The sequence below is a fragment of the Xiphias gladius genome, chromosome 4 (genome assembly GCF_016859285.1).
Source record: "Xiphias gladius isolate SHS-SW01 ecotype Sanya breed wild chromosome 4, ASM1685928v1, whole genome shotgun sequence".
NCBI classification, from domain to species: Eukaryota; Metazoa; Chordata; class Actinopteri; order Istiophoriformes; family Xiphiidae; genus Xiphias; species Xiphias gladius.
In genome coordinates this window covers 19,378,756-19,394,353 of record NC_053403.1, presented here as the reverse complement: position 1 = coordinate 19,394,353, position 15,598 = coordinate 19,378,756, and the positions used below count along the sequence as shown (strand labels likewise).

Sequence of the window (15,598 nt, the reverse complement as noted above, 5' to 3'; positions counted from 1 at the left end):
AGAATGTTTTCCTGTTGACCCCAGAAAGAATAGTACTTAAAAAAACAACAACTTGAACTTACTAATATTTCAATTTGACTCTAAGATCTTTATTTTATTTATTTAAGCAAAATGTAAAAAAAATCTCTGCAGTTCAGTCAGAGACGAGGCTGCAGTTTTCTCATCAGGTCAAGTAACTGTAACGCAAGTTGAGCTTTTTCATTTGTAAATCTACTGGAACTAATCGGGACTTCTTACTGAATTTGTTTGGTGTTTTTGCCCTGTTAAACAAGAGAAATAACTATTACATAAGTAGATATACATTTCTCTTACTGCTTTGCATCTGTCTCTTTCTCATAAACAAGTACACAGATTTCTTGTTTATTGTTGCACTCTTGGTAGCAACACAGAGGTGAGAGGATGAGCATTGTGGTTTATTTTCTTGGGACTACATTTCCCTGCACGTGGAGATTTGAAATGGCAATGGGTCATAACCCCACTTTCTAATCTTAAACCTCTTGCTGTCCTTTGAAAGACTGAATAAAATAGGACTTGCCTGAGGTATGTGATAAGGTCATAATTCAGGTTAGGAATTGTTGCGTTGTAATTATGAAATCAGGGCTTTTATTTGCTTCTACGTAGAGCTACATTAACTGGAGTACAATCTGTACACACTGTGACTAAACAATAATGTGGATGTGACATTTCAGAGAATGCCAACACCATGTTCAGCCCTGCCGTATCATCCCCCATCAGTGTCTGTGCGCTCACGGGGACGGTTTGGAAATACCCAACCCAGAGTTTGCCTTAAGCTGACATGGCAAATTCCTCATTAAAACGCACACTCCTCTTCTTGTAACTCTCCCAGCCTTTCTGGCCCAACACACCATGCTTGATTTAAATGGGGTTTTTTTTTTTTCTTCAATTTGCTGAATGTGCTGTGATGTATGAGCTGCAGTTGAAATGCGTGACTGATTTAATAAGAGAGAGTGTTTCTGAGGAGGGGGCTGCAGTGCAGCAGCAGCTCCGCTCTCACTCAAGCCCAAAGATGGCCCTGTGAAGTGGTTCGATGCTTGCTGCATGGGGCCACTTACTGCTGAGCACTGAGTTACACATGGCTCCAGATCGAAAGGAATTAAATCAACAGTACTGTTCTCCACGTGTCAGACTACAGCAAAGGCAGCTTAGCTGGATTTACTTAATCGTAATGTAATAACTTACAAGGCTGATTTGAATAGAAGATGGTAAAAATCAAATCACACACAACACTCATCCCCCTTCCACAGATATATTATCTGCAGAAAAATAAATATGCACCAAAACTTACTTTAATTTCTCTCTATTGCTTAGGAACATTTCCCTTTAAACACTTAACAGTGAAGCATTAGTGCACTGACATTACGCAACTCCTGGAGGAAATGTCCAAGTAAAATGCTACAGTCTGGGTGTTTTATCTCAATATGTAACCCCAAGATTTCATAAAGTGTATCTGTGCTGTTGCTAAGTGTGTGGGAGTCATATGGAATATTCTAGTAATCTGTGAATTTCTTTTAAGGGAGGGAACAGGCGATCTTTCAGGCCTTTATGTTGCCTCTGGGCTCTTGAAATAACAGGTATATCATCGTCATCGTCGAAATAGGCGAGAAGGACAATAACAACAAATATGACTTTGTATATCAATGCGACTGATTCTGCTTGTGACGCTGACAGCGACAAAACAGAGACTAAACTAATTGAATATTTAATGTAATTAATTATCTCAAGATATTATAGCACAGAGATGAAATCAATATACAGGATTCTAATAAAGAGCAGACATCAACAGATGCTGCTTCCGTATAAAGAAGATTTTAGAGGGTACCGCGAACCAAAATGCTCCTGCAAATAAAAAGTATATAACTGATGACAAACATGCCATCACCAGATATTTTTGTCTCATTTTATTTATTGTCTCAACATATAATGGTAACAGGAGAGTGGGGTAAGCCAGACACGACAGGCACAAAATATATCAAAACTCTCTCTGGGGAGACAGACAACTCAACTGCTGTCTCTTCTCTTTCACACAGCGATAGGTAGAGGTGGGGTGAGGGGAGTGAGAGAAACATAAAACTTTGAAGGTTAGAGGTAAAGCCCCTCCGGTGTACCCTCCTGCTTCTTGTACAGGACGTTTTCCTTGGACTTCTTGAAGTCTTCGTTGGTGACTTTCATACGGCGCTCTCGTAAAGCCATGAGGCCTGCTTCTGTGCAGATGGCCTGGAGGAAACAGTGGGACACAGAGGAGAGTACAAAAAAAAGGAGAGGAAGTGTCAAGCTCAGTCTAGGCTTTAATAAATGTTTTTGTTAAAGAAAATAGAAACATTACACTTTGTAGTAATAGAGAGAAATGGCTGTGGAAGCTCATTCTAATACTGTAGAAACAAAAGGCAGTAATAGCATAGCTTTTTTGTATGTTTAGCTTTCTTTCTTAACAGTGTAAACTAGTAACTCACGCCAAAAAAAAAACAAAAAACGAGGGAAACTAAAGAAATGGGGAGACAGCTGATTTGTATATTAAAATAAAGATGATAACTTGTCACTGTTGACATTAACTCACCAAACATAATTAAAACTGACCACAGTTCAGAGTAGAAGATGAACTTAACAGCTACCTCTCAAGCCCACACGGCTATCTGACAGTTTTGGGTTCTCACTTTAACACATTAGTTAATATAAAGTTCTTCAACATTTACAATGCTGTTTAATCAAAACAGACCTAACCAGCTATTGTAAATAATTGACATCCTTTATATTTTATGTTAATCGAATGAAATTTACACAAAAGGAATCATTTATGCATAATAGAGTATGCTGGAAGCCAGCTCGGTGTCATTCTGCAACATCCCACATGAGGGCAGCAGAGCTGCGTCAGTGAGAGGTGAAGATGTGATGTATAGTAAACATTTTGGATCTTTTTGAATGGAGGATATCATGCCGTTACATAAAAGTTGACACTAGAATAATTTAGAAAAAACAGCCTTCATCCTTCAAACAGCTTTCATCTTTGTTTCTTTAGTCTGCCATAGTGTGAGGCCACTCACTGCCAAGACCTTTTGAACCCACAGTCACAGAACCAGGCCAGAGCAAATTACAAAAACACAGAAATGTCATCTCCTGCGCCAGGATGTAGTTTGATTGGACACAACACTTACCTTGCTGCTTAATCCACTCTTATAGTAAAGACAACATACTCCTACAAATACTATTACATCTGTAAAGGAGTAAAGAAAGGACACAGAAAAAAAAAAACTCACTGTGGTTGGAAAATGTCATATGCTATTGGCCTGCCTATTATTTGTTGGCTCCTTTCTACTCTAAAGAAAAATGTGGGGGGTCAGAAAGTTTGACTGGCTTGTAGGTTTAGGAATTTGGCAACTGGAAGCATATAGAAAACCATTTTGCAGCTGAGAATGGACAGTCTTGCTCTTACCTTGATGTCTGCTCCTGATAGGTCGTCCTTAGCCAGGATGAGGTCATCAAGGGTGACATCATCTGCTACTGTCATGCGGCTGGTGTGGATCTGGAAGATCCTCCTTTTGGTCTTCTCATCTGGCAGGGGAAACTCAATCTTACGGTCAATTCTCCCTGAGGAGAAGAAAACAAAAATGTGACAAACTGTTTGCAAACTGGTTCTCACTGTTTTGCCAATTTTTTAAAAATATTTTTGACATTTTATTCATTAGACTAATGCCAATAACAGTCACTCAAAACCAGTTAGATTAATAAACATGGTGGTGCACTACTTCGTCAAACGATAATAATATTTTGTTAATCAAATACTAATCTTTTGAGAATACAATTAAGTAAGCACCTTTGCCTATGATGACTTTACCCAGAATTTATTTTTACAGCACAGTAAAGGATTTTAATAGCAGAACTGATCAATGATCAGCTGATCATACAGTTAATGGCCAACAGTTTTGGTGCACAATCAATGCAAGTATATGAATAAATAAATAACTATTAATATGTACTGAGGTTAAAGTGAATAAATTATTTTTGTAATTACAAAATATTTTTAAATAAGGAAAACCATGTTTTTCATAAAAAAGAAATGTTAATCGTTCTTCTGAGTCTTTTAGGAATAATAATGAGGAAGAATTTTGTACTGTTGTGTAAGTGTGAGATATTTCATTTCCTGTATACAAGTGACCACCTTTATCATGGATCTATGTTTTAAAGAATGGTTCAAATTCATCAAAGAGAAAGAAAAGCATAACATTCAGTTCCAAAAGCAGATAAAAAATTGACATAATTTCTAATTCCTGCCATGACTTGGCAGAATACAACCATTTCCTAAATGCCAGTCAGTTATTACTGTATATATGTAAACCGACAGCCAATCAGAGACAGATACAGGCAAAGTCAAACCCAATCAGACTCCTACTTACCAGGTCTGATGAGGGCTGGATCCAGGGTTTCTATTCGATTGGTGGCCATGATAACTTTCACATCTCCCCGTGAGTCGAAGCCGTCAAGCTGGTTGAGCAGCTCCAGCATGGTCCTCTGAATCTCCCTCTCACCTCCAGAATTAGAGTCATACCTACACAACACACACAGGACATGTACATTTATCTTAAAAATGTTTAGAATCCACTACATCTTCAGACTCCAAGGACTTCAAGCTTGTCCATCATGAAGTCTTGTTATCATGTATTAATTTAACTGAGTTGTCTGCAGTCTCTTCCGTGTGAGGTAAAAAGGCAGTACGAGCTCATTTATTATTTAAGTCAGTCAATATCCCACCAAGGTTATGTACAGGCTTATTCACTTACGTCAGAAACAATTCTGCTGCCGACAGGGATTTAAAAAAAAAAGACAAATAAACCTTTGATTTTGTATTTTCTACACTGTCTGTTGCCTCTGGTCCTGAAAGTCAACTTTTTTTCTGTGAAACATTGTAAAAAAAGCTACTGTATTACATTACGCTCACCTGATAAATAAACTGGCAAAGTTTGATGCGCATATTGAAATTTGATATTATATACTAAACCTGGTAAATTGTACAATTTAATACACTTAAAACATTTAAAAATTTCCCAGACAGAAACACATTTTCACTTAAATGATGAAAAAAAACCCTGCAGCATTAAATCAACCCGAACTGTTAATTAATTATTGAATAAAAATACATTTTAAATACATTAAGGCATAGCCAGTAGTCACACTTACTAATCCACATGGTCATCCACTTCTGTCCCCCACATCACCACAGGTGATACATCATCACTGCTCTGATGCTCTCAGTCTAAAAAAGTTTTAAGTAGACCTCTGTGTACCTCTTAGTGCCAATGGCATCAATCTCATCAATGAAGACGATGGAGGGTGCGTGTTCCTCTGCGACCCTGAAGAGCTCTCGCACCAGCTTGGGCCCGTCTCCCAGGTACTTCTGGATCAGCTCTGAGCCCACCACGCGCAGGAAGGTGGCTGATGTCTGATTGGCTACGGCCTTAGCGAGCAGTGTTTTACCTAGTACACACATAACAGAAGAGAGTTCAGTGAATACATTTCCACATTTCAAAAGTATACATTTAGGATGAAAACACAATTTAATCGCACAAACATCATCCTTGTCCTTGGGATCCTACACATAGCCTTTTTTTTTTTTTATTCTAGGTGTCTGATGCACGTATGAATGTCATTAATTATTAGTAGGGTAGAATAGCAATACTCTGACAAGATATTTGAAACATTTAAAATAATTTATGACCAGGGTCCCATTTGGTGACATTTTCTGTAAAAGAGTACGGTGAAGAGAATGTCATTTCTTGCGATTTTTGCAGTCACAGAAAGACCTGCGGTCATTTTATTTTCAAAGGCTTTTTCAGGACATTTTCTTTCATATACAGTGGCAAACAAAGTATGTGAAGCCTTTGGAATTATATGGTTTTCTGCATTAATTGGTTATAAAATGTGATCTGATCTTTATCTCAATCAAAACTATAGACAAACACAATGTGCTTAAACTAATAACACAAATAATTATAATCTTTCATGTCTTTACTGAACACACCCATTAAACATCAGTGTTTCCCACAGAATTAGATTCTATTTGAGGCGATAGCTGACTGGGGAGAAGGGCTTACTTAAATTAATTATTAAATAATACCCTTTATAAAAGTGCTCCATTGCAAATATTCTAATTGCCAAGTACTTTACAACAAATAAATAACTGAATTATACAGCACTATTGCGTCACGTTTTGTCAAACAAATAACAACCCTGACCAACTTGTTGATTACATATTGTGATTGTCCAGTGAGCCCAGTCCTTTAAGACCTACGCAGCATGCTCTCATGTGCACCCTGAATGACAGGCACGGAGAGAGGGCCAGGAAAGAGACCGAGAGGGATTGTAAAATCTTTATGGATTCTTATGTGGTCCATACTGATGGTCCACTGATGCAGCGGGATTTCTACTGGTGCTCCCGATGGCCAATCCGATTACAAACATATCAATGTGCCAGCATATCAATGCGCAACACACAGCTCTACAATGAAAAAGATTTTACCCGTTTGAAAAAAAGAAGAAAATCAATATGTGGCGGTCAGTGTTAATGTTGTGGTGCATCGCCACTGACCGTACACTTTTATAGTTATACAGTTTGTATAACTGTGGACTGATTCATATTGAAATGCTTTAAAATTACTTTGTAACACTTTCCTGCCTTATGTAAATCAACAATTCTTGATCCTAAGCTTTCAGGGATCTTGTTTTTTGTGAGGCATGGTTCAACATCAGCAGATGCTTCTTGTGAACAGCAAACTAGCTTTAGATGTCATTAACCTATAGGTTCACATACTTTTTCCAGCCTACACTGTGAAAGTTGGAATGATGTATTCAATATGAACAATGACAATACAAGATTTGTGTGTTATTAGTTAAAATAGATTGTGTTTGTTCATAATCTTCATCTAACTCAGATGAAGATCTTAGCATATTTTAAGACAAATGTATATGTAGATGCAGATAACTGCAAAGGATTCATTTGAGTTTTCTTGTATGCAAAATTTTGGGCACCCCTAGACAATTTCTGTATTTTGAGGTGAAAGAAGTAAATACAACCCCTGAAGCAAACAGATATAAAAATAAGCCTTTATGGAAATTAAAAAAAAAAATTAAACAGTAATTGTGGCATCAAAAGTTTGGGCACCCTACTAAGTCAGTACTCAGTAACCTCCCTTTGGAAGATATCACAGATTGAGATCTCATTCAGTGATCAACAGATTTCATTTGTAAGTATGTAAAATGACTCGGTTGAAAAGCCTACGGCTAATTGCACTGCTTTTATGAAACTACCCACACCATAATGAGCTTTTTTCTTTTTTTACAACTGTTCAAGTTGTTTTCAAATCAGTCTAACTGTGTAACACAGCCAGTGGAGCACTTTTATCTGAGAGGCTGCAGGAAGCTGGTGATAGTCTCTCATCTTTCCTTCTGTGGTGCCCTTTAAAAAAAGGTCCCTAATGTTCAGATGGAATTTGTCAGTGATGTCAGAATAGGGTAACTACACCCTCATCTCTGGTTTTCACTTGAAAAAGATACTAATGTGACTCAATGGCAACGTAAAGTTTAAGCTTATATGTACGTATGTATAATTCTGGTGCCACATTATTTGTAGAACATAATTATCAGTGTCTCACAGCAAGTACTGGGTGTAAAACTATTATCTTGGAATAATTGATCATTTTCAAATGAATTCTTAAAGGTGGACAGTATGAACTGAGTTATCACTTTTGTTCAGCCCTTATTAAAATGGCTTGAAACCATTAAAGTGCTGTTATATTTCATGCTCTCTTTAAAACATGTTTTAAGGCAGGTTGGTGACTGTTGGTAACATGTTTAATGAAAGCACTTACCTGTGCCAGGTGGTCCATATAGGATGACACCTTTCGGGGGCTTAATGCCCATCTCTTCATAATACTCTGGATGTGTAAGAGGCAGCTCCACTGACTCCTATTAAACAACAGAAAACTACACAGTAAGCTTAGGCATCTAATGATGATGTTGAACTAATACAAGCAAGAAATCTATGTAGCTTTACCCTACATTTGCTTGTGCTGGTTGCTAAGCAAATGTAAATGGATGCAAACAGGTTAAGCTACAAACACGAACTATGTATTTACCTGTATTGGGGTAAATAATTGAATTTTTCGAGCAAACCAAGCATAGAGACTGAGAGGAGAGGATTATGCTACAGAAGTAACATGAGAAATTGTATGTAGTTACTTATTCTGCTGTGAAAAATGAGCAATTATAAAAGTGTTTTCAGTGAGTAGTTGCAGCAAGAAGGGGGACACTGATCTCATGACTCTCATGACATATACGGCTCTTTGCTACTGCCGTCGGAGTTCATGATGGTTCAACTTTTTCAATTTGCCGCCACAGCTAGCAGTGTGACTATGGCAACCACAGTGAGGGAAACAACACAGGAGCTGATTTTAGAGGCAGCCTATCTGAGTTATCTTTGACAGGGTGGTGAGTGAGAGTGTGTGTGTGTGTGTGTGTGTGTGTGTGTGTGTATGTATGTGTGTGTGTGTGTGTGTGATGGGGTCTCAATTGATAATAGAGTTGCAATTCGTATCTGCTATGATTCTGAATCAATTCACAAATTTAAAAAAAGAAAAGAGAAGAAAAAAAAATAATCAAATTTTTCATTTTCATTAATTGTTATGTTGACGGAACAAAAAAGGCAGAACTCACTGCAAGAGCACAGGCCAGCACCTGCACGGTGTACAATGCAAACACTAGAGAGTGCTATGTGTACTTATCTAGTAGTTCATCTAGAAAGAGGCCAAGCGTATAAGTGCATTTTGAATTTAATATCATTATAATTAGCTTCATAATTTTAATTTATGTTTCATTTCAAAGACCAGCGCCTGTCCAGCATTATGGATAACAATTTGTTTTACTGACATATCACACATTTGTGACACTACTGCAGAGTGCAACATCATTCTTTTTTTCCCCTCTTATTAAAAGAACAGACGAACTTCTGTTTTACAAAAGTCATTTAGCAAGTCACAAGTATATTGGTCACAAATCCTGTAATTTCTAAAGATTCCCACCCCTAACTTTAGTGGTTGGGTTTTGGCATGGGTTTAGGTCAACTGTTGAACAGTCAGTCAATTACTTTATAAGTAATTTATTAAATTAAAAATATTTAAAAATGCAGGTTAAAGCTTCATAAATCCACCGATTTTCTTCCTTCTCTTAGTTTCATATCAAACCTGATATGCTGATATGCCTCAACTGAAGACTTGAGGCTCAGGAAACTTGCAAGACATTGGCACTTTAAAACATTGCGAGTCGAAGTGCATGCATACTATACTCTACCTTGATCTCCTGGATCTGATTGTCCAGTCCTCCAATGTCAGCGTAGGTTTCTTGTGGGGCCTTCTCCACCTTCATCACTGTCACCAAGGGATCAGTGTCATCCATCAGCACCCCAATCACAGCATGGACCTAAACATACACAGAATACACAAACACGGGACAATTAGTAAGAATTTTTACATTAATTAAGAAGGCGGGTGAAATTTTCAAAATAATCTTTAAAGTGTGTCAAGGAATTGTGGAATACTTGCTGGCTAGACTGATGGACTATTAAATACAGGTGGTAGTTAAATAAAGGAAAAATACCAAATATTGAGAAGCCAAAAAACTGCAATTATTATTATATTTCCAGTTAATTGTCTTGAATCATAAGTAGACAGAGGTAGGCCTAAAATAAGCATTATGATTGAATATCACCTTGTGGTTGAGCAGAACAGAGCAGCCCGGCTCCAGCAGATCCTTATCCACGAAAGACAGGATGCTGACGTAGTGCTCTGATCCCACTGAGGTGGAAACGATGGCGTGGTTGTCATCAATGATTTCCTCCAGGGTGCCCACAGACATGGGGGTCCCTCTCAGGTCGTCCACCTTTGACCTCTCCTCCTGTTTATTTAAAAAAAAAAAAAAAAGAAGAAGAAGTGGATTATTTTCCCTATGCTTTACCCCATATGCAGCACAAACTTATATGAGGCACTAAGGCCACAAAGGCTGACCTCCTGTTTCTCTTCAAGGGGTTTCATCTGCTCCTGGTTCCTGATGAACTCCTCCTCCATCAGTAGGTAGTCTTTTATCCGCTCCTGCTTCAGCAGCTTCAGGCGACACTGAGTATGAGGGGTGACTGAAAGACACACAAATGCCAGCATATACACTAAAAAATTATATGAACACCAAGTTTATACTCTAACAGCCAATATCATGGATTTCCCCTCGCTATTTACATCAGACTGTGTTACTGTCTCATACATTCTCTTTTTATTCAGTATTGCCATGTAAGGACTTTCAGCAGTAATAAAAACAGTATCGTTAGTTGTATCCAGTGAGTGCACATACAATATTGAACAAATGCTTTTGACTGCATACTTCTAAAGACATGCAGTAACAGTACAAATCAAACCATGAGAAAACAAAACAGAAGAGAAAAATGTCATCCAAAAATTAAACAGATTTTTGATCCAGAGAAAACAACAAAGTGGTAAGGGGAGTAGACCTGAGAACTGAATACTTACCATAAAATGAACCAACAGCACCAGAACCAAAAACACAAACAGGCAACCAGACAGATAAAAATATTTCTTGAGAATTCCTTCCTTTTTTAGTTTCTTACCCAATGGTAGTTTGCTGGCAGCATCTGGTCCCTTGGTCTTCTTCTTTTTCTTACCAACTCTGGTGGGAATTGGAGGCTCATACTTCTTTTTCTTATCCTTCATTTAGCACAAAATGCAATGACGCGTGTAATCAAGTTAAGAGTCAGAAACAATTCAACTACAGCAGTAATATTTCACAAACATTGAACAAAAACATTTATTTTTGTAGCAACATAAGTCAAATTTCACAAATACTTCCTTGTTTGATACCTACACACACACAGCAATACAAGATCTTCACTTACATCTAGTACTGTAACTTTTTTTTGTTACTCTTTACATACAGTGGCCTGTGGTAGATCAGTGTTTAACATAAAACGTGTGGCTGGCCTGTTCCGACAGTGACAAGAACAAAACATTGTAAAATACTACATATGACTACATATGAGGTAATTACTGTAAGGTGTATCCCATATTACCGCTCTAGTTGTAACATAAAACCATCCTATCAGTTCAGTTCTTATCAGCTAAATCATCAAAACATAGATTTGTGTGCAAACGTAGATATCTTTTAATATTGAAATTTGGTGCCAATAATGAACAAGGTAAAAACAAGAAGGTTCAGACGTCAGCTAGCAGAAGCTTTGTCATTCTCACCTTGTCGTCCTTCTTGCCTCCCCCTGGACCGTGGCCTCCACTCTGGCTTTGACCCTAAAAGAATTTCAGACATATGTTAATATAGTTGAGAAATAATCCATCTGATTTTGACCGTTACAGAGAGTGATTTCTAAAACAGTCCATTAGCTAAGCTCATCAGCTGAGCTGTTTACAAAAAAGTTAGCTCACGTTGCCGTTAGCTGCTCGGATAGCAAAATTCAACGCGTCAGCTTGTATTAATGGAGAGACGAATTATAACAGTGACACTGTCATCTACGACGAGGCATCATTAACATTAACAATAAGAGAAAAAGCTGGCACATCACCATGAATTACTTCGCTGTTAAGAGCCAGCATAACGACTGCCGCTAACCGAGAGAAGAGCTAATCTCGCTAGCTTTCAGCTAATAGGCTCTTATCTACTTTTAATTCTGTTGGTACTTCACAAGTAAAACATAGAACCATCTGGAACTACATGGTGGCAAGAATGTTAACGTTTCACGCTCTATGAGTAATGTTTCATTGGCGAATAATACGTTTTAGTATACTAAATATACGAGCCGCAGAGAAAATTGCTTGCTCACTTACCATAGTTACTTGTCGCTCTGGTGTGACGTCAGAGGGTACGTCAAGACTGTAGGACAAAAAGCAATTTTTTTCCACAATGCCGTACAGGTTTAATTTTTATATTTTAAAGGTCCAATCAGCACACGTTTGACACAAACATTACTTATTAAAATGAAATAAGTAATAGTATTATTGATGACCATTGATTGTGTTTTAAGTTGAACAGTAGAGACACAACAGTGAATCATGGAGCAACTTCTAAAACATCATCACAGGGCCCATGGTGTGTTTATTTGGACAATTCATGTACATTAAAAAAAAATTATTTTAATTGGGATATATCAAACACAACATCTTCATGCTCAACTAAACTGTATGGCACTAACTTTAAAAACTGTACAGATTTCATTGTCTGAACTCATTGGTATACCACACTGTATTGTGTTTTAATCAAAGTTTTCTTTTAAAGTTTATTGAACACATTTTAATGAACATCACATGTCATGTGTTGTCATGGTTAATTGTGAATTATTGCACATTGTAGCTCATTATTAATCATATGGGTCATTAGAGCAAGTAGTAAAGCAAATTGTTTTCTGAGTCCTGTATTTTCCACAAGACAAAAGGTGAATTTATTGTACAGTATATCATAAAGATACTGTAACAAAGGAGTTTTCTCAATGACAGAAACATAACAAGACAAGGTGTAGTTTGATGTATGACTTTATGGACAGCATCTTTAAGTACTGCACAAGGTCTTAACGTGGGTCCTCAACAATAAAGAGCATGGAATAAAGCTGCAGAATTAATATTCTCTTTCTTTGATTTTGTTTATGACAAAAAACATTATATGCTCCACATATGTTTGACTAGCACCACATGCCACCTTATTCTCACAGCCGTGGTTTTTACACAGACTGTTTAATTGGCTTGCTTGCTATTTAACCTCCCCTGTCACAGTCATGCACAGGATAAATCTTTAATTATGCACATGACATTGCCAATGCATTCCTCCCATCCTAGTTGATTCATTAAGGTAATTCATTAAGGTAATTATTATATAATTCATTATAATTATAATATATTATAATTCATTAAGGTAATTATTTAATTGTTTAATTGTATACAGCTAATTCATAAATGAATTAGCTGTATATATGTATATGTATGTATATGTATGTATATATATATATACTTGTTTTTTTCAGATTTTAATGGATGGTGCCTTTTTGTGTGCCTAACTAGCTTACTACCTATAGTAGTAACAATAGCGTTACCACCAAGGCCAAAGAGCACATCATTAGCATTCACTAGCACAAGCACTTCCACTATGTAGTATTCCTCCACTGCTTGGAAGCCAGTCCTGGATGCTATCAGTGTTGAAACTAACATTAACAGGCCTGCTCTTTATTGGATTTGGGGAAGTTTACTACAGCAACCCAAGCCATGCAAGCAACTGTAGCCTCAGTGTAGTAGCACACTGAACATCTTTCTAGTTTGTTTATCAGATTATCTGTCTGAGGGTGAGACTGTCTCCATAGCAAAGAGTGGAGGCTGTAAGATTCAAGTTATTTCTTGTCTGTTTTATTATTCTGTGTAAGGTATTGGATTTCTGCATTTAGGGATTTATTAATGTCTGTGTTATTTTCTCCTTCTCTACTGTCAATGAACTGACTTGCTGACGATGTAAGTAATATCTCAACACTGGTGTTGATGAGAGTTAAATGTTAACATGTAAGTCACATACATTAAGTCAAGTAAGGTAGTATATAAAATATAGTACTTTACAGCCTCTTGAACTTGAAAGAGTAGAACAATTAAATACACTACATAACTTTTCAAATGGATGAATTAAAGCTCTGTAATTGACCGTTCTCTCAGCCCAATCACGCTTAGTTATTGTTGATACATATTGTTGACAAGTTTTCCGTTCTTGCTCTGCACATTTACAGTTTACAGTGTTAATGGTGGTAATTTTACCACTTGAAGTAATTTTTGTGTACCTCTGTCTTGGTTCCAGACAGAGGTAGAAAAAAGCAGGCTTCATATTTCTACCTGGTGACCTTCTATTTTGCCAGTTACAATTAACCACTGTTGCTGGCAGATTTTATCAGTTGTAGTTAGATAGCTGACTAAGCTAATTTTAGGGCCATGAGTTTGTTGAAAATGCCGTCTGCAATAGTTTTATGTTTCCAAAAGAAGATTTATTAAATTGAGAATTTTGTACTGTATAACACTCTAGTTCATCACTACATACATGATATTGTGCTACTACACTGAGGCTACAGTTGCATGCATGGCTGGGGTTGCTGAAGTAAACTTCTCCAAATCCAAGAAAGAGCAGGCCTGTTAATGTTAGCTTCAACTCTGATAGTATCCAGGATTGGCTTCCACGCAGTGGAGAAATACTACATATTGGAAGTGCTTGTGCTAGCGAATACTAATGATGTGCTCTTTGGCCTTGGTAGTAACACTATTGTTACTACTGTAGATAGTAAGCTAGTTAGGCACAAATGTTAACAACAGCAGCTTACATTAGAGCACAAAAACCCACTGTTCTGTTTAAACTTTTACTTCTGTGATTTAGATTTTTGGAAATGCTACAAAAAGGCACCATCCATGAAACTCTGAAAAAATGCAGAGTTTTTCCATGATTACAGCCCCATGCATGCTGCTTCAACATCTGGAGAAATCCAGGGCATGACAATTTACAGTTACAAGTAGTTACAGTTGCTAAGCTATGAATGGACATTTGCTGTGTGGGGGAGGGGGTTAAGCCAATGTTCAATTACAACGTGCTCTTACTTTTTGTACAGATACATTCATACTCAGCATATGTTTACTTAATGCTGTGTGCCATCTGGATCTCACCTCCTTCTCAGTTTATGCTGTGAACTGAACTGATTTAGCAGCAGATGACTCACAGATACAATATTCTTAAAATAATTAGAAATCATTCTTTAAAAAATCATGGAGAATCTGTTCTAAAATATTATAACATATTCTTAGTTTGCAGTTTCTCTGTAAATCAGGTAACTTAAGTCAGATATAAAGAGGCTCAGCTGGTGACATCAGAGGTAGAACCCGGAGGATTCTCCCCCTGTAATTTCAGCATCCTCTCAGATGCATTTACAAAGAGCATAAAGATGCCTATAACATCTCCCTAAATCAAGCGTAATGTAGTGTCCTCAAGTTGATCAGGCTGGCTGTTTCACCTAACTTAATCACTCCACAGGAATGTTATTAACATGTCTTTCTGTCGTTTGTCCTTTGTGTTTACTGTTCTTGCTGTGAATCAAGACTACAGGAAAAACATAAACCTAAGACTGCTGAGCTAAAATCACATAATGAGCCCTCAGCTCTGGAACTATTTTTTTCACTGCATTCATGTCAATACCAAACAGTCCTAGACAGCATCAGGGTGTGAAAATGTCCTCATGTCTGCATCAGTACTTGGATAATGTGCAGAAAACTCCAAATTAAACAGCAGTCTCACATAATACATATGGGTGGCAAACTAAGGGAAAAACCTGAAAAATGAGTGGGGGAAACACGGTTTGCTTTGATGGTTTGATGAGCATGAAAATAAAGGTAAACATATGCTATCCCCAGATCACAACCCAATTGAACACCTCTGGGAAATTTTGGACTTACGTGTTAGACAGTGCTCTCCACCACCATCATCATGGCCCAGCACTATACTAAGAACACTTCAA

The 15,598-nt window shown here is 37.3% G+C and overlaps 1 protein-coding gene across 2 annotated transcripts; it reads right to left on the bottom strand.

Annotated features, from left to right (window-relative positions):
- Window positions 1-1,904: 1,904 nt before the first annotated feature.
- On the bottom strand, window positions 1,905-11,982 carry psmc1b (proteasome 26S subunit, ATPase 1b). Of its 2 annotated transcripts, none has more exons than XM_040125006.1 (11): window positions 11,904-11,982; window positions 11,316-11,369; window positions 10,679-10,775; window positions 10,068-10,192; window positions 9,772-9,957; window positions 9,355-9,483; window positions 7,878-7,974; window positions 5,298-5,487; window positions 4,410-4,561; window positions 3,449-3,603; window positions 1,905-2,235 (listed from the first exon to the last, which is right to left on the bottom strand). In XM_040125006.1, the coding sequence occupies exons 1-11, from the start codon at window positions 11,904-11,906 to the stop codon at window positions 2,101-2,103; spliced, it is 1,323 nt and encodes a 440-aa protein (XP_039980940.1). In that variant the 5' UTR covers window positions 11,907-11,982; the 3' UTR covers window positions 1,905-2,100. The 2 variants fall into 2 exon arrangements, with proteins under 2 accessions (XP_039980940.1, XP_039980941.1); XM_040125007.1 differs by lacking the exon at window positions 11,904-11,982 and adding an exon at window positions 11,642-11,845.
- Between the last annotated feature and the right edge of the window lie 3,616 nt (window positions 11,983-15,598).

Excerpts from the sequence above, each read along its gene's own strand:
- psmc1b (XM_040125006.1), bottom strand. Across the intron at positions 7,975-9,354 it reads ATCAGATCCAGGAGATCAAG|GAGTCAGTGGAGCTGCCTCT; the intron begins GTAGAGTATAGT and ends GTTGTTTAATAG. Across the intron at positions 4,562-5,297 it reads GATGCCATTGGCACTAAGAG|GTATGACTCTAATTCTGGAG; the intron begins GTACACAGAGGT and ends TGTGTTGTGTAG.